The 26,599-nt window shown below is 33.6% G+C and overlaps 1 protein-coding gene across 3 annotated transcripts in view; it reads left to right on the plus strand.

The window, feature by feature from the left end:
- The window catches only part of Cadm2 (cell adhesion molecule 2), a 981,723-nt gene that overhangs the window by 659,444 nt on the left and 295,680 nt on the right, over nt 1–26,599 (plus strand). For 2 of the 3 annotated variants that reach the window (XM_028876715.2, XM_028876717.2), the window contains exon 2: nt 7,555–7,581. The exons of the other annotated variant lie outside the window; for it this stretch is intronic. In XM_028876715.2, the coding sequence (XP_028732548.1) occupies nt 7,555–7,581 (27 nt within the window). The remainder of the gene's footprint in view (nt 1–7,554; nt 7,582–26,599) is intronic. 3 annotated transcript variants of the gene reach the window in all.

Genomic DNA, 26,599 nt, shown 5'->3' on the forward strand with positions numbered 1-26,599 from the left:
TAAATATTTTCATAGTTTCTATTATCAGAAACACCCCAAAATAATGAAAGTATGATCAACATCTAACATCCAAAGAATATTTTTAAATTAAACACAAATGACAAATGATTATTCATAAGAAATTATAGAAAGCAATATTTAAAACTACTAATGATGTTTTTATTCCACTTAAACATTATAATGAAATATACAGTATTCAATTCAGAGTTCAAGAAAATCATATATGTATGCATATGTAAGTGTGTTTTTATGTATTACTAAACATTGAAAAAAGAACTTTTTAAATTCATTCAGGGACACTTAGGTTCTTCTGAGCAACACTCACATTGGGGATGTCTGAGTAATGTATTGAGCAAATAGACCAATTGCCAAAAAAAAAGTGTTCAATGTTTCACTATTTTCATTGATTTGACACATTTTCTGCCTCCTGCTATGTTAAATATCAGATGTCAAATCTAGAAACTTCATCTCATTCAAATTTATTGGTCTCTGTCACATGAGAGACAGATTGTAAGGGATGAGCATACTTTTGACTTATAAGTGCAGAGGCAAGGAAACATACTACTTTCAGTCTGGGTAAATGCAGAAGGAGCTTGTTAATGCTGGCCACGTCATTGCTATGAACAGAAATAGAGTTAAGGCAGAACCAGAAGCAGATCTAACTAGCAAGGCTCACTCCCAGCAAACCATTTCTGTAAAGCACACCTAAGCTCTTGAATGTCCTACAGCTTCCCAAACAGAAGCAGGGGGCCAAATGTTCAAATACACAAGTGTGTCCTGGCTATTTCTCACCAAGCCCTAATACCAGGTTTGATTATTTTGACACATATTCAAATAATAATTCATTCTACTGTCCTTCTGTGAGAAGGCATAGTGTATCTGCTATTCTCTCTTGTACAGAGTAGTACAAGAGAGACTGTCTTGTCTAATTTATGAACTAGATAGAATTAAAGAACAATGATCTCCTAAATGCTGTTAATTCCTGTGTACTTCTTTGGTGAACTACTTTTTAAATACTTATTAAATATTTAATTCCTCCGTGTTATAATGTGTAGTGTATACATTTCTTCACAAAACAATTTCAACATCATTTTAAAATATTTTTCTTGTAAGAATATTGTCATTAAGAAATAGAAAACAATAAAGGAGTAAGCCTGATATTTTACTTCCATGTATTAAGAGGTGGTTAGGAATACATATTTCACACCACTGATCAGTCTCCTTCTAAATATGTATACTTCATCTTTAATCTGTATTCAGTTGAATAAAAAAATTGATTGCATAAAAAGAAAGAAAATTTAGTGAAATTAATTAAAGTACTGATTTTCAAAGTCTTGAGATTCTAATAAGTGTTATAAAGACAATTATAGTGTTGAGATAATGATTGTTATTTAAAGAAAATGTCACTTTAAAGAAAACATTAAATGAAAGATAACTAGAATAGAAAAAATGATTTACTTTATGTTAGATAAGAGGGAAGAGGGACATCAACAAGGAAAAAGAAAGGAGTCTATCTAATACAATGTCATGAGAGACTGCACTGTGGTCTTTGCTTTTTGATTAATTAGTTGTAGTAGTTTTTTTCATTCTTACATTTGTGCTTTTCTTCCATATCTTTGAGACAGTGTCTTTCAAAGTAACTAAGGATAGATTTGAACTCATACAAGAACAAGCTTTCTGAGTACAGGAATTACATGTGTATACCACTGTTTTGTTGTAGTTTTTTGTTGTTGTTGTTGTTATTACAGTAAATAAGAGTCACTGACTATAGATTAGCAGTCGTGTGCCACATCATAAAAATAATCTGACTCAGTGGATTTAAAATATATTTGGAGTTTGGGTTGTGATTTTACAATTGATAACTTCATGGCAGGACCGAAACCATTTCCCCTTTTCTTCTCACAGTTTTGTAGTGCTTTGGAAATTTCTTTTTCATTGTATTTCTTTGAGAAGGAATGCCACTTTCATCATTACTTATATTTGTAATCTGCGGTGTATATCTTAAAGTGGTTTTTCTCAACATCATATTTTACAAGACCTACCAATGCCGATGCTTTGTGTTATTTTCTGCCAATGTGGTTATATTGGGGAAAGAAAACATCTACATAAGGGACTATGAATAGATTCAGGAAGTATGACTACTTACCTCCTGTAAACCCTAACTCAGATGCTTCTTTCTTTAAGGAACAGTGCTCAATATATACTAATTTAAAGATGGAAGGAAGAATGTAAAATGCAAGATAAAAACATATCAAAATATTTCAATAACATTTTCATTAGTAGAAGGATCAATATTTCTTTAGGAATACCTCTGAATGAACATGAGTCATACTATTTCCAAGTTTTAAATGGTAACTTGATAACTTTAACAGGCCTTCTCAATGCATCAATAAAGCAATTAATATTATCCTTATATTACTAGATATTACTAGTAAAGTTTGTCAGTGCATGAGAGTACAATAATTGAAAGAATACATTACAATTATGGATTCCAAATACAAAGACACAGAGTTTTCTAATCTCTCTACTCTGGCCTTCATAGCATATTAATAGTCCCTGAAATATCATTTCAGTGATGTTTTAGAATCATCATTTCCTTAAACAATTATTAGATAATACCATGTCTAAAGTGCTAGCCAAGTGTCTCTTTCAATGGGAATAATAAACCAAATTGATAACAGTGATTTCCTATTTACTTTTGATTGCTATTTTATAAGTTGGAGGGCATAGTTTAAGTAATTATTACAACCACTCTTAATTATTTTTTCTGGACTAATGTAGAAAGTTATTTTGTTCATGTTACTTTTAAAATTCTATGCACATTTTCCAATATTCTCATAACTTTAATTTACAAATATACTTTCTCTACTCATATGAAAACTTCTTTGAACAACAGCAATGGTACAGTTATAACTTCATACCTTGTTATAGAAGTGAGGGACTTTTGTGTCATATCTAAAACTTTTCTCTCATCAAAACACCTTTAATTCTTTCCTTTCATTTTAACTATGCACAACTAAAATTGCATTTTAAGGTAATTTTCAGTCTCTTTTGGGTGGTGTACAGTGTGCACTTTACAATTGACTTATAATTGGACTGTGCTGACAGTGGAAAATCTTACACGTATTGAACATGACATTTATGACAGTATTGCTGTCATCCTGGCCTCTTTTATTGAAAATGTGGAGAATTATAATTGGGCTAACAAGCCTGGTAGCCTGGCCTCTTTCCAATTATACTAACCAGGATGGTCTAGTATTAGCTGCCTGAGTGCCCCTTGAAACAGGCATTTGTTTTCCTTTCTATTTTATTTTGGTAGTTTCCCAAGAACCTAAGAATTAAATTCTCTCTGCCTTTATGTAATGAGAAATGTTGATAATTTAATTCTACCAAGAATCACAAACATTTGTATTTAATCAAGCTTATTTTCTTAATTTGAATACAATTATTTCTTATGAAAAATTGACTCTTGATGTTTTGTGGTAAATACTAATTATGTTTTCAATAATTTATGAGTTTGGGACATCTTTTTTTATTTGAATTCATGCCAAAGTGATAAATTTAAGTTTTTAAGTAAAAATTCTCTTCTCATAACTTCTAAATGTACCTCCCCATGGCAGGCCTTACCTTCTTGTAGGAGGGAGTGGGAGTGGGTGAGGAGGGGGATCTTTGATTCTTATGTAAAATGAATAAAACATTTCTTAATAAAAACAAATTAACATATTGATATATAGGAATGTTTCATTTGAAAGTTGTGCAAAACTTTATTGTAACATAAAATAGCCAGTGTTTAATCTTAAATGCAATGCAAAAGAGTCCATAAGAAGATGAAAACTATCTTCAGTTGCCATAATTCTAAAATGCACTAAACTTCAATCAATGCATTGAAACTCAGGTTGTTATTGAAATTTGAATATTAAGCCATGATAACAGTCCCTAACTTTCCATCCTATGAATTTAAGATTGTGTCTTTGCTAGTTCTTTTCTGTAGGCAAATATGAAAACAAACCTGGAAATTTGTCCCTTGAAAGTAAAATGTCACTATGTTACTTAAGGACCAGTTCCTAAAGCTTCACATTACATGATTGTTATTTAGCATAAAGATACTATGCACTACCTATATCATAACAGGCTCATGCTTCATGCAAGCTATAAAAATATGTAATTAAAATAATAAGAACTGTATATTAACTTGGAAATGCAGAGACATGAGACAGTAAACTAATACATATAATTTGGACCTTGGAATGCTATTCACAAGTTTACTGTTTCAATTTATATTTGAGCATAAAATAAAAATAATCTTTTATCAACAAGTAGAAAACTTGGTCTTGATACTGAATACCTTATTAATAATCAGGCAATTAGTTTCCTAATTAATTGTGTTTTAGCTTGAGTTTTGTTGCTGTGAAAAGACACCATGACCATGGCGACTCAGGCAGACATGCTGCTGGAGAGGTAGCAGGATGTTCTACCTCTGGATCAGCAGACAGCAGGAAGAGAGAGTGACACTGGGCCTGGCTTGAGCATTTGAAATCTTAAAGCTTGGCTGTAAGATGAATTAATACACGGCCTTATTAATAAAAAACCTGGACCAGATATTGGGGTAAAACCTGAGTGATCAGGGAAGAGATCAGAAAGACGCCAGCCATGTTCTTACCATTAGAAATCCTCAGCCAAAAAGAGACCTACTACCTGTATACCCACACCTATATGCCTTCCTTTGTCCTCCTTCTCACTTCCTCTCTCTGCCCACCTACATCACTTCCTGTTTGTCTGTACAGACCTCCAGATTTCTATGGTTAGTGCTGTGATTAAAGTTGTGTGCCACCACACCTGACTGTTCCCAGTGTGGCCTTGAACTCACAGAGATCCAGATGAATCTCTGCCTCCAGAATGCTAGGATTAAAGGTGTATGCTACCATTACCTGACCTCGTGTTTAATATTGTGGCTGGCTTTTTCCTCTGATCCTCAGATAAGCTTTATTGGGGTGCACAAATAAAATATCGCCATACCGGCCTCCTGTGACACACTCCCTCTAACAAGGTCACAGGTACTTCACTAGCAACATATCCCCTAATAGTGTCAGTGTCTATGAGCCTATGGGGACCATTTTTATTCAAACTACTACAAATCGTATCAGCAAAATTAGTAAAAAATGACAGGAAAACATTCAGCATTTAAACACATGTCTGAGTTTTGTCCTAAAAATGTTCACAATATTTTGACCATTCATGTCCTCCCATAGTCATTTAGAGTTTAATGCCATGAAATGAACAGCTTGAGTTTTAGGCAAAACTTTTAGTTTTTGATCAAAGATTTTCCAACATTCAAAATTTAATTTAACATTTTGTGTGTTTCTGAAAATACTCAGTGAGAGAATAGGTGCACAATAAATTTCCTGCAGATAAACATACAGTTAGATAAACTTTCTTGAAATTATTCTTTGGCTTTAAGTACTATGGCGACTGGAGTTTAAATCATACTTTACATATGTATCTTATTTGTAGTATATTTATAATCTAATACTTAGTGAAGGTCTATCCCCTGAGCTAGAAACTGTGTATTTCCCCATTAGAGTATGGGCTACTTTCTTCAACACTAATAGAAAGCAAAAATGCATCCATCCTCTTTAAATATCCATTTCTAATTCACATTCCATCAACTAAAGTAATGGAACTTTCAAGTTCCACCGTTATACAGACAACCAACTGCCCAGACAAGTTGCATTAGATCATTGGCTCTCAACCTTCCTAATGTTGTGATCCTTTAACCAAGTTCCTCATATTGTCATGATCTGCAACCATTAAATTATTTTCATTGCTAATTTATTGCTGTAATTTTGCTACTGTTATGAATCATAAGGTAAATATTGGTGTTTTCTGATGGCCTCTGGTGACCCCTATAAAAAGGTCATTCAAACCACAAAGGGGTCATAACCTACAGGTTGAGCACCACAGCACTGGATAAATAATTAGAGGTGGACTGAGCTTTGTGCATATTAGCAGTTTAATTCATACCTGATTTCCTTAAGTGCCATCACCGTAATGTAACATATTAGATGCAATTTTTTAACTTTGAAATTAATGTATAATTACATTTTCCCACTTCTCTCATCTCACTTCCACCCCTCATATGAGCTTTGTTCACCTTTTTCTGTCTCAAATTCATGGCCTTTTTTTCATTAATTGTAATTTTTACACACATATATAAATACAACTTTTTTAGTTTGTTGAATGTTACTTATATGCATATGACTTCAGGATGACAAATTTTATTGAACAATGAATTAGGGTCCTCATACATGTAGAAGACTGTTTTTCCCTCTCTCAGTAACCCTTGGTTGTCTATAGTTCCTTTTTATGGCTATGATCTGTGGTAGTCTGAATTAAAATGGCTCCTGTAGACTCATAGGGAGTAGAATTGTTGGAGGTCTTGCCTTGTTGGAGGAAGGGTCACTGGGGACTAGGGTTTGAGGTTTCAGAAGCACAAGCCAGGGCTAGTGGCTCATAGTCTCTAGCTGCTGCAGGTGGATCCAGAGATAGAACTTTCTGATACCTCTCCAGCACCATATCTACCTGCATGATATGCTTCCTACCATGACAATAATGAACTAATCTCTGAATTGTAAACCAGTCCCAATTAAATGTTTTCCTTTATAAGAGTTGCTATGATCATGGTGTCTCTTCACAGCAATATAACTTAAACTAAGATAGTCCCCACAAGGTTTCCCCCTTCTTTTTGGCATGTTTATTTTTGTTACACTTGCTCAGGTCTTGTTTATGCAGCCTTATTGCTGAACTATCATTTGTCAGGCTCACTGTCATTTATGGAGACATCCTCATGTTCTGACTCTTACAATCTTTCTGCCCCCTCTTCTGAAATGTTACCTGAACTTAGTGTGACTGCATTGTAGAATTAACAATTCGGGTTCAACACACTATAATCAATTTTTCTCAACATTTTGACTAGCTGTGGTTTAATGTAATGATCTCTGTCTGTGGAAAAGTCAAGTTTTTGAAGATACTTATACTGAGGAAAAAGTAAAAATATGTGTTCTTGCAGCATGGTTACTTAATGAGTTAATTAAAGCCATGAAAGTTTCTACATCTACAATTCATGGACAAACAACCAAAAGTTTCCAGAATGTGTTCAGTATATGACTGGTGTAAAGGAAGTGCTCAAACTACATGCTCATGTAGTTTTTTTTTTTTTTAATATTATTAAGTATACTTAAGGCATTTATGTATACTACTTAAATGATTATTAATTAAAATATGGAATTAAGAAAGGTAGAGAAAGAAAGATGATTATTCCTTAAAAAGAATTGAGTGACTTGTTTAGGATTTCCACTAAGCTTCATTCTTTCTTACTGTTATTCAAGAAATTTAATCCTATACTAACAAAATATAACAATCAAGTTTCTAGTTCATGTTATATAGTCTGTTACAAAGTTGACTAATGATAAGAGCATCTCTGCTTCCCTACCTGATATCTGTCTCACATCTAATGTGTCTTTTTCTTCTTCTTGTGCAACCTTTACTTGGTACCAGCGGCTGCTTCAAAAAGTAAAGTCAAAGGTGAGCTGTAGTCCTTTCTGCATGAGTGTGATGTGTCTATTTTTGCTCAGTCTTCTATTGTCTCTTTAATGATGGAATCACTTCTATTGGTGATAGCATTATTTTGCTCTGTTTATTTTTATAAATTTCTATAAGCATGAATACATTATTTAAAGATTTAGTTTCTGATGCATGTGTTTGCCTTGTTATTGTAGTGCAACTCTTTTGCACATTATTTTATGAATTAAAGTGCTTTGGGTCACTAACATTAGATTTTCCTTTCCTTCATAAAGTTGAGAACTAAATGAAATATACCCTAAAATAATTTTTATAGAATTTTGAAAAAATAGTATGAGTCTTCATAGAATTAAGTTAAAATAAAATATTCTAAAAATAAGTAGTATTAATTCTGAGATTCTATTTATTAGTTTTCTTTCATTTCATAGGTATATTAAGTTTATGTCTAAAAGACATATGAGTATGATGTCATGGATGGAATACAATTTAGTCAATGCCAAAAAAAGTCTCCTTGAATGAACAAAAATTTGGGCTTAATGTTTTCAATCATTAATGAGTTTGAAAGAACTAAAACTTAGTTCTAATAGTGTGTGATAAATATAAAATTTACCTATTTCATTTTAATATTCCCCAGAGTAATCAATAATATCTAAAATGTTGTATGGACTAGAATATAGCTCAGTGCCAGAGCTTTCCTAGCAAGCACAGGCCTTTCATTCAATTCCAAGTACACACACCCAACAACAACAACAACAAAAAGCTGAAACAAGTGAACAAAAACTCTTATTTTTCCCTTAAATACTAAAGTGAGTTGTTTAGACTTTGGGTTCAGGTTCTAGTTATCTAGTTTAACAATCAGATTTAACACTATAATAGCTGTTTCCTATGTCTAATTCAAGTCATCTTTGCCACTACTTTTCTGAAGACATGTTTGTTTATAGAATCCTGTGGGTATAAAGATTAGAGGCAAACCATTGTAGCTTACCTCCTAAACACTTAGCCTGCTTTCTTTAGTAGTCAGTTTTCCTGTGTCCCAGCCGGCCAGGGGTCAGGACAAATCTCTCCCCCAAGTAAACACACAGAGGCATATAATGATTATAACTGCTCAGCAATTAGCTTAGGCTTATTACTGACTAGCTCTTACACTTAAATTAACCCATAATTCTTATCTATGTTTAGCCATGTGGCTTGATACCTTTCCTCAGTTCTGCCTTTTCATCTTGCCTCCTCTGTGTCTGGCTGGTGACTCTTGACTCAGCCCACCTCTTCCCGGAATTCTCCTTGTCTGCTTGCCCCACCTGTACTTCCTGCCTTGCTACTGACCAATCACAATTTTATTTATCAACCAATCAGAGCAACACATATTCACAGTGTACAGAACAACATTCCATAGCATTCTTGTCCCAATGAATGCAGATTCTGGCATAGCCACATGATTTTTGGACTGGTTCGTGAATATTTCCAATAAAGAAAATGCTTGATAATGAGTTTATGCTTATAAAATTATAAACACAATGCCCTAAATAAAAAAAAAGGTTACAAAGTATGGTTTTAAGAACGAGTAACTATACTCTGGTTTCTCTTCAGATCGTATAAATCTTTCGCCTTTTACTAAAGAACGAGTAACTAAAACAATTCATGGTAATGTGTTAATTGAGGAAAATAACTTTGAAGGCACTTCAGTAGGAAATGGAGTGATCAGGGACAAGCATTGCTATATCAGACGACCAAAAATCCTGTTGTAATAATCATCTCTTTTCTGACTTAATAATTCTCAAAAATAACCGAAGCCATAGGACAAAAGATAGAAAACTTAACTATAAGAAAAGAAGCTTATGATTGAGAACCATAGCTGTATGTCATATCCACACTAGCTGGAGTTGTGTATTGCAGGCACGTTCTGTGATTAGTTTAATAATTCATCCTCCTCCTTCTTTACTGTTCTGCACTACTAACTCTGTTTAGACTTCCCCTACCCCGACCTACTTGTAAACAACTCTGCATGGAACTTTTCTGCAGTTTCCCTTCTGCCCATTTTTGCATGTACAAGTTGTTGCAAATGGCAAAATGACACTTTTTAGAATCAATTACACCTCAGTCCTTGCAATTTACTTCTAATTATTGTTTAAGATGTACATTTTGCTTGCATTGATGCTTTACGTGCATTACACTAAAAATCCAAACACAAATGAAAATGGATAAACTGCCAATACTTCATTTATGTCCCCTATTTTTTCACTCACCATCTTATACTTAGATACCTTTTCAACTCATAGGAAACATATCTAACACTCAGAACTACTGATAACAGGAAGAGGAGGAAAAAGTTTTTTGAAAATACAATGTGTCCCCTCATAGTGGTCTCTTCAACACTTTCTCTGTGTTTGTGGCTTGTTAGCACTACACATTAGGCAGGGATAGCACACAGGTTGGTATGTTCAAAAAGACCAACTAGATATCCCTCACTTGCCTCTTGCAAAATACACCAATAGCTGCACCCGGGAAGCACAGATCTGTTTTGAAGTCCTGAACTATTTATATCATCAGACACTGGAAAGGGAACTTGATACTCATAAGTTCAGTGGACTTCTGATAGCATCTGATTTCAACAGTTCAACTTTATAATAATTAGAAATAAACCTGTTAATGTTTTCTAGGCAATGCCAGCATTTAGATTGTTTTAAGAAGTTCATTTCTTACTGATGGTAACGAAAATGGTGTTCATAGCATTTTTTATCATGCAGTAGATTCCATCCATTCATTATACTTTCCTAAGTTATGGTACATACAAGTACATGCTTTTAATTTTGTCTGTGTTCTGTTCTGTTCCTATAAGTTTGCTATTATAATAATTAAACTAGAAAAAAAATGAAAGATGGACATTAAATGAAGTTATCTGACAGGACTGCTCTAAAAAGATAGACACACTTGAGGAAAGCCACATCAAGTTATCCTCTGTCCTATGGGCACATAAACACACACCTGTACACATAGGAATATATGTACAAACTAGAACATACACACATATACACAGGTATACTGATGAACATGACATGTGTACAAATAATAATACACACATGCACACACACAGACATGACAGAGAGAGAGAGAGAGAGAGAGAGAGAGAGAGAGAGAGAGAGAGAGAGAGAGAGAGAGAGAATAGAACTAGGAACTGGGATCAGAAACAAAAGGGGCAAGTAACAGACAGATGATCTAGGACTAAAGCACCTCAGTTGCTCGATTCTTTTTTACATAATCTTTTGCATTCATTTAATAAGGAAAGTCTTAGAATTGACAAATGATTGAAGCAGGAAGTTTCCGTGTCAGAGCCGGAGAGAGCACTAACAACATTACATCCTGGATATTGATGTATTTCTGAAGCTGTATTTTATTCCAGTTTGGGAGATGGTGATACAATTCAGCTATTTATTTAAGCTTTTTGGAAAGATGTCTGTTGTTTACATCCACAGGTGCCAATTAATATCATAACTATCTTTAAATATTTTACATTAATAGCCTCTAGTCTCCTAATATCTCTATCTCCTAGTTGAGTGTTTGCATTGTAACATTAAAAACTGATATTTTTATTTTTATCCTGAAAAACTGAATTTGCCACACGTTCTTATAACACCAGTATCTACCTACTTTTCCAAGTTTAAATGATTTAAACATGTTTCACTTCCCCTCCCCTCTAGCCCTCATAGGCACTTATAGGCACTTAGTTATCAAATTGTCCTGATTCTGTCCCCACAGTAGCTTTTATGTGGATCTCTCCTCTTCAAAACATGAATTCCTCTGAGCTCGCCTGGAGTTGTTTTTAACTAGTTTCCTGCTTAATTCTCAACCCAGTAGAGTTTCCTCTGCATTTGTATATCATACTGAATTTTAAATAAGATCATCAATGCTTTGCCGCTTAGGAAGATAGAGAAAAAGAGCATCCTGGAGAATTCTTGAAATGAATTTGTGTAAAATAACTTTTATGTTGTTATTGAGTTACAAAATTAGACTAAATTTATCTTAAATTAATATGGTTTCATAATTTTAATAGTCTGAATCTAGGAAAGATATATTTACTCTCTAATTTTCATTTTTTTCTATTCCAACTTTGGCAAAAATAGTATTTTATTCCATTTCTAACACATTACTGTTTAGGTATTGTTTTCAAAGTGGATGCCTTAACTCTTAGCATCATAGTATCAATATAAAATGCTCAGGTAAAGTTAGCATAATTATTCTAAATTTGCGTAAGAATTAAAAGATAAAGAAGAGTTCTCAACTACTTAATTAAAATGTATATATTATTTGAAGGGGAATGTGTCATCAACATTTAAATTTGTTTTATTTTGGAATATTCATACTTAAGATAATTTGATAATCTTAGTCTTTATATCTGTATTTGGATATGATATGTAATTAATCTATAATATTTAAAGTTAAACTGAAGGGGGCATAAGAAATTAAATTTGAGATATTGCTTGGATGCTCTCATGGTTTAACTTACATGGAAGACAAACATTTTATTTTGTGTTATAAGGAGATTGCACAGGTTAACACTTTCATTTCAAGACAGACATAGGCTGAAGCCTGTTTTTGCAAGACGTGATGACCTGGAAATTTTTCTAAATTTTCACAGTAGTCAGCTTCAAAAATTATCTTGGACCATAATAATAAAAATCATAATTATGAAAACATAGTTAAAGACATGCTTAAAAATATTTTGAGTATTATCTGAATCTCTTTGTTACAATGACATTGATAATGTTATGATCATTATAAATTAAGAAGACTATCAAACACATAATGCAAATGATCCACTAGATAAACAGCCTGTCTTACTGATTTTTATTAATAAAATTAAATTGTATATATATTACAGATAATAATTTTAACTCATATAAAAGAAAAGGTAATATTAAGTAAATGACATAACACTTAGGATATAAAATTAACTGTTTTTCATTATCAGTGGAAAAACAATTGAGGGAGAATATAATGGGGAGAAGCCAGACTTAAATTTAATTTAAATGAACTCTTACATAGTTTCAAAATCTTCATCAAAAATTACCATTCAATGAACAGCTTGTGAAGCTTATGTGTATTTATCCCATAAAGCTGAGCTAGAGGGGCTGGAGAAGTGGGTAAACACAGGCAAGAGATGCTATAACATCTCATGTTTCTGGAACTTATGTTCACCAAGGATGCCAGGTAAAGACACTGAAGTGATACCTCCTACAAGATTATCTTCCTTATCTACATTCTAGTTCTTATATATTTATTAGGGAAAGTACTATACACAATGGGGAAGTGATTTCTATAAGGATATAATTTTATACAAAACACTAAACTATTTATTCAATTAAAAAACCTGAAAATAATAGCTGTAAGAACTGATCCTTTTTGGACCATAGTATGGGTATTCCACTAAACACATTATCTTTGCTTCCTGAGTCAGTCTTTATAAACTATTCTGAGATAGGTTGATTATACTTCTTTTAAACTTCTGAAAATAAAAACAAAGTCTTAATACACTTGTTTAAGGTCACAAAAGATTGAGACAGAACAAAGGTGCCATACAAGACAAGCTAACTATAGACTTCAATTTTTAATTGGCTGAAAATTCTAATGAGACAATGCTAATTATCACTTCAGTTTTCCTAAATATTATTTAATATTAATGTAGGTCTATATTTACCCAGGTCGAAGTAGAGTTGAACGTGATGATGGATTGATTAGCACAACTGCTTAAATGAACAGTTGAAGAAAATGTATTCTTTTTGTAGATTTGTTGTTGTTGTAAATTTGAGTGTGTAATTGTCTCTGTGTGCATGGGTGCTTTGCATGCATGAATGTCTGTGCACCACATGCATGTACGATGCCCGGTAGAAGAGAAGATGATGTCAGATCCCCAGAAACTAGAGTTATATATATTTGTGAGCTGCACTGTGACTGCTCAGAATGAAATCGGGGTCCCCTGGACAAACAAGTCCTCTTAAGCACTGAACCATCTCTTTAACTCTCTCATATAATTCTTATTTATTTTTTTCGTTTTTATTCTATTTTATAGATGTTTCATTTATTTACGTTATGATAAGTATATTGGGAAATGAAGAAGATAATTTCACAATTAGATGATGAATTTCCTAGAAACACTTCAAGCATTGATAATGTGAAATGCTAAGCTCAGAGCATCAAAAGAGTATACACATGAAAATTTAATCAGAGGCTGACTGAAAGGGTCAAAAAAATAGAAAATTCAAGTTGATTCTAAAGTGCAGCATCATTCAGTGTGGTTTGTTTTGATTTCTTGCTGTGTGGAGATTGTGATATGTATTTCTTCTCTGGTGTTTCTCATTTATTTCTGTTGTGTAACTGTACTGTTCATGTTGCTCAATACAAATTAGTCTGTCTCCTGAAAGATAGAGCCCTCCAGGTACTCATTCCATTTGCAAGTCTAAAACAATATTATATTTTTCAGGAGTTAATGGAGCTGTAATTCCTCATCTTTTCTGTCCTCTTGAATATAAAAACAGGCCTGAACTTCACTATAAGGTGGATGAAGCAATTGCTTTTGACACAAACTAGGACACAACTTTGTATGGCAATTATAAGTTAGTTTAAACATTTACACTTTATATTCCCATGTAAACCATAAACAGATCATTCTAAAACCTTTTGATACAGTCTAAACAGGTCTCAACTTAAAATACAGGATCTTCTACTGTTCAATATCAGCAAGTAAATGACATTTTACTATACTAATAAAAGTGGTATTTGCTTACTCTACAGCTGCTACATACATGTTCAGAAAGTCTGTAGTTAAAATCCCTCACTTTGTGGTGTTTATAGGTGTCTAAACAGAAATAGTATATAATGAGAAGGACCAAGTGATCTGTCTGCAGCAGTTAGTTGGAAATTTAGCAACATTTTGAAAATAAATGTTATAAGGTCAAAACTTAAATTACACTAAAAATAAGTGCTGCTTTATACTTTAAAATTGACATGATGATGGTTGTATACATTAGGGACAATAATTTTACTAGGTGTCATAATATATTTATCACTAGCAAAGAACCTTGTTATAAGTGATGGTAAACGTTGTTCTGCCTGGCTTCTAGCATTTGATCTTTTATTTACTCCTCTTCAGTCATCTGTGAAATAGAGATAATGTTATCAATGTTGTTCACTTTATAGATTTGTATTCGTATGTATGGAAATACCCTTGAACATTTAATGGATAACCAGACAGAAATAAATGAGGCAAAATTACTGAGACAAGATCCTGGGGCTCAGTGTTGAATAAAATGTGGCCTCTGAATTGTATCCATGTCAAAAGCTCATATATAGTGGACTTTATAATAATGAAGTATGTTTTATGTTTTTTTCTTACTAAATACCCTTACCAATGCAGCTAATGTATTCTTTGAATTGGTGGTTTTGTATTGACATTTTACCCTAGGCATTTTTGTCCATTCATGATAAAAAAGGGAAATTTCATAAATTCTAAACAATAGCAATTTATATCCCACCACAGTGAGAAAAAAAGTCCAACAATGAGAACAAAATAGTTAATCAAATGTGTAACCAGAGCTGGAGAAAAAATCAAAAAGCTTATGATTAAGTTCTTAGGTTGTAGCTGGAAGTTTTTCTGTGTCATGCCTGGTCTGTATCCTCTCAGACACAAGTAAACACACAGATGCTTCTATTATTTAAACTGCATGGCCATTAGCTCAGGCTTACTACTGACTAGCTCTTACACTTTAACTTAGCCCATTTCTGTTAATCTATATGTTGCCACGTGTCCATGGCTTTACCTGTGTGCCATTACATGCTGTTCCCTGGATGACATGCTGCTCCCTGGATGGCAGGCTGTGTATCCTCATTCTTCACAGAATTCTCCTTGTCTGCTTATCCCACCTATACTTCGTGCCTGGCTATTGGCCAATCAGCATTTTATTAAACCAGTGTACAAAAGCATTATCCCACAGCATTTCCCCTTTTCTATCTAATCAAAAAAGGAAGGTTTTAACTTTAACACAGTAAAATTACATACAATAGAACAGTTATCAAGCAAGAATTACAGTTACAATATCTAGTCTATTTGTATTTGGCAAAATTAAAGAAAATGTTTTATCTTTCCTATTTTGTGAGTCTAAAGTTTCATATCTAATTTATCTTTTATCATAACCAAGGAATATTATAACTATCTAGTCTTCAACTACATCAAAGATCTCAGAAGGATATTATATTACCTAGGGAAACAGGAAGAGCTCTATAAGCAACTTCCAAAAATCTAGAATGACAGAGATAGCTGGCTACCTAGACAGTTACCCAACGTTCTTCTGCAGCATTGGGGCATCCATTCCTCAGCCTACAGGCCTAGAGTCCCTCAGTCACTTCTCTCTGTGTCCTGTAGAATGTCTGGCAGTTTCTTCTGCAAAGCAGGAACCTAAAGGACCATCTTGTCTCGCAAAGTTCAATGGTCACCTTCCTGTGGGTCCTGTATGTCCAGTCAATAAAATGTTTTCTCAAACAGTCCAGGCAAGAACAGTTTCTTGCCTAAATGGCTATTTTTGCCAAGAAGTTAAAATTCCATATGGAGTGTGTTTGACACCCAGCCTCCTCTCTGAAGTAAATCGGTGCTGCCAGGAGCACATGTGTCACATTGTCTAGAAAGTTTAAGTTTTTAAAAATTTTAAATGTCATATACTGTAGGTCTTTGAAATGTTTGAATATTACCTACCTAATTGAAATATATCTACATATACCTAGAAAATTTAAGTAACATGACTATAAGTTTGATTATTGTAGATGACTAATTATTAATCTATTTCTTATTTATCCATTACAATTTAATTGAGTTACATAAACATAATACCTTTAATAAGAGTAGATATGCACATACAATATAACAAGATTAACTTCAAATTTGTATCAATAAACTAAAATCCATAATAATGTAAAATATTTTTAAAAAGTTGTTGCTCTTTAAAAGTAGTTTCAATAATTTACCCTTTTATCCTATCATATCTATAACCTATTTTTCTATATCATTTACCATTTTCTTCTATTAGAAAGAGATTGACTATGACCAATAACAATTTCTAACAAACAACCTAAACAAAGACAAACATCCATAATCCATTTTTTTGGGGGGAGGGGAATGTGTGTATAGTGTTCTAGGCTACTTTCTGCTGGTAAAGGGCACTGTATTCTTATGGGGATCCTTATAGGAATTATGGTCAAGTCCTGACTGAAATAGTCTATGAGGATGCATTCTCTGAACCAGTTGCCTTGAAGCTGTTTTTGGATGTTGGATCATCTAGGCCATGTTGTCATGGGAGACCTTTCAGGGGTCTTGGCTGGTCAAACCATATCAGCTTAGAAGCAATCCACAGGATCTCATCTTCTATGGAAACAAAAGCAGAACCTCTTTCCCAAGGCAACATGTCCTTAGACATAAACTTTGAAGTCCAGATACCTTGAAAATATACATATTTATTTTATTCAGCAGCTTTTTTTTTACATTACCTTTACTGTCTCTTAAAAGACTTTATATTTTAAAACTATTTCTTTATATAACTGTCTATATTCCTTTTCTCTCTCTTCCAAGTCTATGTACATTTTTGCACACACCATAAACCATTTAGAGGTTTATTTAATCTGAATCTGATTTATTGTGAATATATTTCTTTAAACCACAAAGAGGTTATGATTGAAATGGTAGCTTTGGCTGTTGGCTCTGCCCATCTCAGCTTCTCAACATGGTGGAACTATGTTTACAGCCTGCTCTGGGAACCATGCTTATTGCTGACTCTGGGAAGCAGTTGGTCTAATGCTTCCATACAGCAGTGTGTAGCTCAGAAATCTCTTTTATTTATTTGTTTATTTGCTTATTTTTTTTGTAGCAAAAACTATATCCACCATATACCAAGTTATGTGGCTTGCAGAAACCTGTTTGTAACTCAGCAGGAATCCACCATGCTGCAGGTCAAGCCAGAATGTGTCGAACCCACCATAGAGTAGCTCAAGCCTGCATGTTTCAGTGTCTCACTGCCCACATAAGACATGAAGCAGGAACCTGTTTCTTGCTTTGTTTAGAATTGCTAATTAAGTATGCTCAGGTTTTAGGTGGGAACTTGAGCTGTTGCCTGGCTAGCTCAGTCGGTAGAGCATGAGATTCCTAATCTCAGGGTCATCGGTCCATGCCCCACATTGAGCACTATTTTTAGCTGGAAGTTCTGTGTCCAGCCCAGTTCACAGCCACTCAGACCCAAGTAGACACACGGAGGCTTATATTAATTAAACTGCATGGCCATTAGCTCAGGCTAACTACTGACTAGCTCTTACACTTTAACTTAGCCCATTTCTGTTAATCTATATGTTGTCATGTGTTCCTTGGCTTTACCTGTGTGCCATTACATGATGCTCCCTGGATGGCAGGGTGGCATCTCCTCATTCAGTCTTCCTCTTCCCAGAATTCTCCTTGTCTGCTTATCCCACCTATATTTCCTGCCTGGCTACTGGCCAACCAGCATTTTATTAAACCAGTGTACAAAAGCATTATCCCACAGCATTAGGTATACCAATAAAGAGTAATCAGATGGGAAAATACTAGCAAGGAGCCAGAATAGAACCACAAAGCAAACAAACAAAGCATTTCCTAAAAAGACAAATGACCCTCCATTAAGTTAGGTGCTCTTTCATGTGCAATAAATGAAAATGAAGAATCTACCATTTTATTTAATGAGAGTCTTTGATGATGATGATGATGATGATGATGATGATGATGATGATAGCTATTGGGGGAAGTTTAGTGATGAATCATAGATTATCCAAAAAAAATTTAACAGCTGTGAAACAATGTATATCACAAAGATACGAGATTTAGTTATGTGGTTGTATACATTAGTAATGTATACTATGAAACCTATGGAAGACTATTGGAGGAAGTATTACTAAGGAGATGTACAAAAGTATTAGTCACCAACCTATGGCACCATTGAAAGGTAATGCAACCTTTAGGATGTGAGATCCAGTAAAAGAGTAGAAGGAAGGAAGGAAGCCCTTAAAGATGATGGTTGATAATCTGTCCTCAATTGTTTGTTTGTTTGTTTGGTTTTCATAATCACTATTATGTGGTTAGCCATTACCACCCCAAGCATGACATCTAGCCTTATAGGCTCAAAGTCATAAAGAAAAGCTAACAAATATGGACACTTTTGAAACTGTGAGCTAAAATGAATATTTTTTGTATACTTTTTTAGATTATAATATGATTACATCATTTCTCCCACTCTATGTGTTTCTTGGTTGACTAGAATTCTTTGTGGATGGTTGAGGCCTCCTGGGCCTTTCACTCCAAACCCCAACACCAACTCAAGGAAAGACAAAATGGTGCCTGAGCAGTAATCAATGAGAGTCTCAGGCCTAACCTAAGAGGTAGGCTTATTGTTGAATCTTCTGATGCCTTGAAGTGTAAATTGAAAGTATATTATTTGTTGATTTTTGTTTTGCTATTTTTTTTTTCATTTTTTGAGACAGGGTTTCTCCATGTGATTTTGGGTCCTGTCCTGGATCTCGCTCTGTAGACCAGACTAGAAAATAAAAAGTACATAGTTATACTTTAGAAGGGAAAAGAAAGGAAAAAAAAGTATAAATTCTATTTAGGAAAATAATATGAGATAACATCTTTTACTAAAGAATTCCACACTTGATATTAGCCAAAAGGCCAAGAAGTGTTCCTAAAGTACTTGTTATTTCTATTACTGATTTTCATCTTTGAAATAATAAAGATGTCTCATACACACACACACACACACACACACACACACACACACACACACATTCAGGGTATAGGATACAACTGCACATATACATTCTTGAAAGTAAGAGTAGCTGTTAATTGAGATTTCTCAAAAACCTACAGTTTTAGTTATATATTGTCACACAAATTAGGTTATTGCTGAGAAATAAAAATAGAGTTCTTCATACTACTCTTACTTCTACATCTAATTCTGTATGAAATTATTTTGGTGATGTGATATATGTATCAAACAAAATGACTAATTTTTAAGTTCATTGCAAATCCTTTTCAGGTCTTGAGTTTACTTTGTATAAGTGTGCTATTCAGATATATGACAATTGTACAGTTTGGGTTAAATAATCATTAAATATTTTGTAAAGTTATCTTCCACCAGAGACAAATTCATCTTGGAAAAATATGTCATGTCTTCAGGCTGCCCAATGAGAGTTTTAGGCTATCCATAATATAGATTCACAATTGTCTTTACAATAAATCTACAACTGCATATTCAAAGGAAACTCAAAAACAGGAAACTAGTATCTTTGAAAGACAATATATGTACCACTTCCCCTAGAAACATAAATACTTCTGTGTAATCTGGTTTTGGGTTCTTTGAAGAATTCAAATTTTATTCTTAGCAAATACAAAATTATTCTTTATCATTTAAATATTTTCTTTCTCACAAAATGGGTATGATATAGATTTTGGTGAAATATAACTGATATAACAAAAATTAAACTCATTACAGGCTTTGGGTAGTGTTAACAATGGCTTGGACATTTTGTTGTTGTTGTTGTTCAAATGTTATTAAATTCCTCATTTCCCATGGATCATATGGACAAAAGTCATTTCTGAATAATAACTCCATTTGTATTAAATCAAAGTATGTCCTTAGTGAGCATTTTCCATTGGTTAATTTAGTCAGTATATTTCTCCTTTCCCATCCTTTTACTCTTTTCTTATTTCGTCTTATTAATACTGCAGAAAGATTGTAAAAATCAAATTAAGAAAATAAATTCTTGTTATTTCCAAGACAATCTCCAAAACAAACCAGAATGAACTATATGTACTTGAAGCCTAATTTACACAAAAAAAGTCATTATTTAGAACCAATAATCATTCTATTTTACAATCACTGGAAATATAATTGATGACATAATAATTAACTCACATATAATTATTTATCTTTTTATTTCCCAAGTAATTATTGAATTTAGGCCAGAGCCAAAAGTAAAGTCTATATTTTATATTTTGTATTTAAATGCAAAACCTTAATGGACATTTCAGTCTCAGTCATACCGAATAGGTGTGTGTGTGTGTGTGTGTGTGTGTGTGTGTGTGTATGTTACTTCTAACATAAATATATGTTTAAAATCTACCAAAACAGTGTATGTGATATTTTTGTATAAAATCCATCCATGATAATACGAATCACCATTGCTGTCCTTTCAGTCTTCTATCACTGAGGATTTAAAGCATAACCAAATAAATGCTGCATTGTTAGTTTTATATTGTGTTACTAAGTTTTGACCTGTTCAGATTTACATACTAGAATAAATATGGAACAATTAGAACCATGATGATTTGAAAACTCTCTTGTCAACTAATAAGTTAACTTTTATGGTAGATTTGAGTAAGACTATTAAATACCAACAAAGTAATCAGAAGTTTTTAAAATGGCAAGGAGATAAAGACAAAAATGCATCTGTGTTGATGGAGTTTAGATAAATTTATCAGGATTTCTTTTCTTTTAAAATTGTCTGACTGTCAGAGCTTCATAAATATGTTGTGTAAATATAAATGGTCGATCCAAGATTAACTCTGATATATGATTGAGAAAAGAAAGAGAAGGCAACTTACGTAGTTAGGATAGCATATTTGCCTTCTGTTTGTTTTTTCCAGTTCTGATTTGTCAGTTTTGTTTTAGCTTATTTCATTTTATTATTACTCCTTAGAACCCTGTTTGTTCTCACATGAGAGACAATTGGGAATGGATCAGTCTGGGAAGGGAGGTAGTTTGAAAATTGGAGAAGTAGAAGGGAAAACTACAATCAGGATATATTTCAATAAAAGGGAAAAATGTAAAACTGAAATTAAATTACTTGAGAAAGAATAAAATAATGTAATTGTTGAAAATTTGCATAAAATTCAAGAGAATTCATTGCAATGAATGCATTATTAGACAGAACTTTTATTTTGAAAAATAACACACCTTATGATTTTAATACCAAAGCATTAACCAGTGAGAAAGCACTTGTAAAAATTCAACAATTGTTTCAATATGAATAAAAATATCAGCCACAATGTGAGACATAATCTACTATTGGTAATTTTACAAAGAACAATGGGAGGCCATAAAACAAGAATATTAAAATATGGAATTTTATGATTCAATGCTGTGCCATATCATATTCCAGTCAGTATTTATCACAATTACTGTTTTTCCTTGAGTTGATGAGAGTCATATGCAAGGGACAGATACAAGATGCAGTGTTGAACAGTTAGCCTGTGAAATGATTTAGCATCTTCAGCTAGTTTTACCTCTGAAACAAATGCACTATGAATTATATTGTTATATGAAATGGAATAGACAAATATAATTGATATCAGGACTCAATAACTTAAAGGAACACCATTAATTACAAGTACATTTCTGCTGATAGCTTCTCATTTCCCAAGGAATTTGGTAAACAAGTCAATGTAGTCTTTTGATATCTGTAAATATAGTAAACTTTTTTATTCACTTGATATCATGGAATAGTTTAATCTTCAGTAGTGAAATAGACTTATCTATGTTCCATTGGTATGCCTTAGCCCAGTGAATACCATAATAAAACTCAGCCTGATAGCTTCAATAACACATCAGGTATAATGAACTCTTTGTTATAGTATGCAGATGAAATGACTTACATTTTTTAACATTAACTTCAAAGCCTTGTTTAAGTTAACAATTTTTTCCATCTAAAATGAGTAATGGCTCAATTTTTCTAGTATGGGTTTTTTAGGATTTACTTTACATTGAAAGCAAACAATCATTTTCTTCTTCCTGTTCCTCATCCTCCTGTTTTTGTTATGACTGTAAAGGACTTGAGACACTAGTCATCCTCTCCTTGGAATTCTGCAGTTTCCCACCAGATCAATCAGGTTTTCAAATTACTAGAAGTGTTCTCACACTCAAGTCAGTGTTTCCCTTCCCTACATTAGCCACCACAATTTGCTGCTCTTTCGCTTGCTCAAAGAATCCCATTGCAACACTTACATCAAGAAACTTGCACCTAACTTCTTTCTCTCAGTTTGATTCCTCAGATCAGCGCTAATAAGTAAGTTCCCATTTAAAACAGTTCCTCTGATTAGAACTCAGCTCTACACTCACATTATCTGGCATCTTTTCCTCAGCACTCCAGATAAGCATTGGGCATTCTTGATCAGAAAGGTGTTATCTTTGCTCTTTATCTAAATGGTGAGCCAGTTCTGCTCCCAAGAACCTTTTAGCAGTTCACTTCCTGACATCCTGGCTTGACTCGTGTGATTGGAATGAGTCATTCTACAAGCTTTAATCAGGCACGGTTATAGGGATGTTTAGTGCCCTTGACCATGAAGGCTTTGAACTTCTATACCCATTTGACTTCCACCTGTTAGATATTTTGATATCATCTTCTATTTCGGCATAGCAAGATTTATCTTTACCCAACATTGGCCTGTTTGTTTTTGAGACCTTTGTGTCATTGCAAAGGGCACTAGGACAATGTGGCTTGTTCTTGTCTTAGATGGTTTATTTCTCCCCAGGAGACAAACCAAAGTAGAATGAACCTTGTCTTTTTGTTGCAAAATAAGAAAGTATTTTACATATCCATATCTGCACCACTACTATGTTATATTATATAATATCAGATTAAAAATCAAATATATATATTAGTCTTTTATGGGTTGTTATTTTTCTCTTTTAACCTTTGAAAAAAATTTGAGACCAAAGGATGTGCAACTTATTTTAACTTAAAAACAATTTAGAATTACTGATTAATACAATACCTGCATTACGTATAGTGAACATACAGAAAACACACAATGAATTTGTTAATCTGAGCAAATGTTTTATAAATTATTGCTATTGAAGTATTTGCAGGTTGTAAGTTGCACCTATATTAAGTAACTTCAGTAAACAGAAATCAAGCAACTGCCTTTGACTCTCTTATCAGTATCCAGCATTTTCAGTTGATGATTTAGTATTGCATCATCTAAGAGTATCCATTGTCATTTCATGATTTAAAATTTCTTGGTTTCTTGTATCATTGTATCAGGGCCTTCTTAGAGGTCCTGAACACTGATTATGCCAAGTTACAGGCATTTACCTGCAGCAATCATCTTTTACATTCAGTGAGTGGATTTCACCTCATAAAGCATGCTATAGATTTTATGCAGCCATCTCTTCTGCATACATTAACCTTTCCTTAGACCTGATATCGAGAGCTATGACAAAAAAGAAAATATTCTACATAGGTCAGTGACGACAGTGATCAGGATATTGCCATCTCCTCGGGCGTGATCACCTGAAAGCACATTAAAATCAAACACAAGATAAGTGGTGAATTAAATAGAACTTTTTCACTGATCTGTCAGTACTTCAATTTTAAATTTTATCATATTATTTTTAATGATACTATTACTGAGAATACTAATTTATAAACAAATTAAAAGCATAACCAGGAACCGCAATAAATATATTTTTGCAAACAGATCCATTGGAATGATATTAATCTATCTTAATTACTCTTATATATTTCTTAGTTGTTCTATACAAAATTTATCTTTTCCATACTGGAAAATTACTCACAAATAGAATTCTATTGATTCAGTTAGCAATCTTGCAATACTCTTTCTTTTGAAGATAAATGGATATCTGTGGTACACATATAAGCCTTCCTGATGGAATTTATCACAGCATATTTTGTGAAGCAGTTATTACAATGTATACGTATTTGTGACACCATGCCTGACTAGAATATTTCTTCAGTTTCTCTGCCATACTTACATTTTACCATTTGTTTTATTTAAAAGATGATCTATTTTTCTGAGATTATTTTTTGATAATGCTTATTATATACATATTTCATTAATCCAGTTCTTTATATAGTGCAATTGCACTTTTCTTTTTCTTTTTTCCCCCCTTTTATTTTATTTTACCATTCAATTCTACATATCAGCCACGGATTCCCTTGTTCTCCCCACTCCTGACCCTTTCCCCTTCCCCCAGCCCACCTCTCATTCCCACCTCCTCCAGGGCAAAGCCTCCCCCAAGGACTGAGTTGACCTGGTAGACAATTTCTGCAAAGTTATAGACTGAACATATCACACTACTCTCTGGATAGTTTATGTAAATAACAATAATAAAATCCCTTGAAGTTTCTTCCCTGTTCCCAGTGGTATCCCACTAACCTTTTTTTTTTTTTTTTTTTTTTTTTTTTAGCTTGTAAAGGTTCTATCTATGGCTAATTTTTCTTTCCCTTCCCACTGGCAATTTTCAGCCTACTGTGCTTCTTCATCTGATTTCCTGACTCTTTCTTGACTTAAGAATTAATTGTTGAAATGAATCAGATGCACTCTGAAAATGTCAGTGTATTTGCTTGGGTTTACTAAGAAGTGAGGCTTTGCAGCTCACTCGATATTGGAGCTGAATTTCAAGCAGTGTGCTTTCCACACATCCTTTTTATGAGCAACACAGAAACATAATGCAGATCATCTCCACTACCTCTGAGAAGGCACTTGCTATACAAGGCCATTTGTCTCTATCATTTTAAAGCAGAATGTTTACCTTTACATTTAGAGTTTTTTTCCCCCCTCATTGAAACGTGAACAGTTTTTACAGAGCTACAAGAGACTCACAGAATCTGTCTCTATACTCGTGCTTCCAAAATGGCCTGTGGGTAATTTAATCTGTCCAATTCAGACAGGTATTGATCTTGGTATAAAAAGAACCTCCCTCTGTATTTGCTAGAATATTCTACAAGTCTTATCCTAACAAACTCAGACACAGGTATTCAGACACTGAATAGCAAATGTCAGGTTAAGAGTAGAAGCACTTTAAACAGATAGATTAAAATCTCCTAAAAAGAGACTTGAAAGAGTTTACAAAACATTTCTCCATAGAGTTGAAGAGAAAAGATGACTTAGGTCACAGTGTATAATTTTAAAAGGATAATAAAAAAATGCTAAATCATCTGAGGTTCCATGGTGACTCATCAACTTGAAAATAATTAATAGTCATCTATTGTCTTCCAAACTCTGCTTCAGATATTTCTAGTTTATTTATGTATACAAGTAACTAAGGAAATAAAAATATCTATGATAATGAGCATATTTCACAGATAATATGTCTACTAAGAATGATTAACACAACGAAAAAAACCTTAAAGAAGTGAGTTAGGATGTGGTGGTATAATGTGTGCACTAATAATTTGTCTGGAGGTCAGAGGATAGAGCTAGCCACTAAATTAAGCATCAGACAGTGGGGGCATACAACCTTAACCCTATCACTCTGCAGACTGGATCTCTGTGAGTTCAAAGCCACCCTGGAAACAGAACCAGGCAGTGATGGCACACATCTTTAATCCCAGTACTGGGAAGTACACATGCCTTTAATTCCAAGAAGTGATGCTTGGGCAGAGAAAGGCACAAGGAAACAGAAACTCACTCTCTTTAGGCTGAGAATTTCATAGAGGTAAGAACTAGTGGCTGGCTGCTCTGCTTCTCTGATCTTTCAGCTTTCGCCCTGATATCTGGATCTGGATTTTTTACTAAAAGACCATTGATATGATTCAAACAATGTTGGGACATGCCTGGAAGTTCAAGAATTAATACTTCAAGTAGAATCACCAGGACAAGGCATTACTGAGAAGGTGACACTTTATCAAAATGAAGGTAACACTGGGACCACTTTCATGGTAAAGAGGAAGAGTGATATGGGCAAAGAATTAGGGCAATGAAAGATCCAGATGCAAGAGGAGACAGGATGATTAGGTTACAAGGAGTCTAGTTGCATGAAGCTCGGAGAGGTATAAAAGAAAAAAAAATGTAGCAAAGTGAGAGTAGATGAAATGATAGGTGTTGCAGGTTCAATTTCTCAAAGCTAACCAGTCATTACATGGACACTGTCTTTTCTCTGGTGAAGAAGGGCAGCAAAGGAGGGCCATGGTGTGCTTATGAATTGAAAGAGAAGTTGTA

This window comes from Peromyscus leucopus, chromosome 12 (assembly GCF_004664715.2).
Source record: "Peromyscus leucopus breed LL Stock chromosome 12, UCI_PerLeu_2.1, whole genome shotgun sequence".
In the NCBI taxonomy this organism is placed as follows: Eukaryota; Metazoa; Chordata; class Mammalia; order Rodentia; family Cricetidae; genus Peromyscus; species Peromyscus leucopus.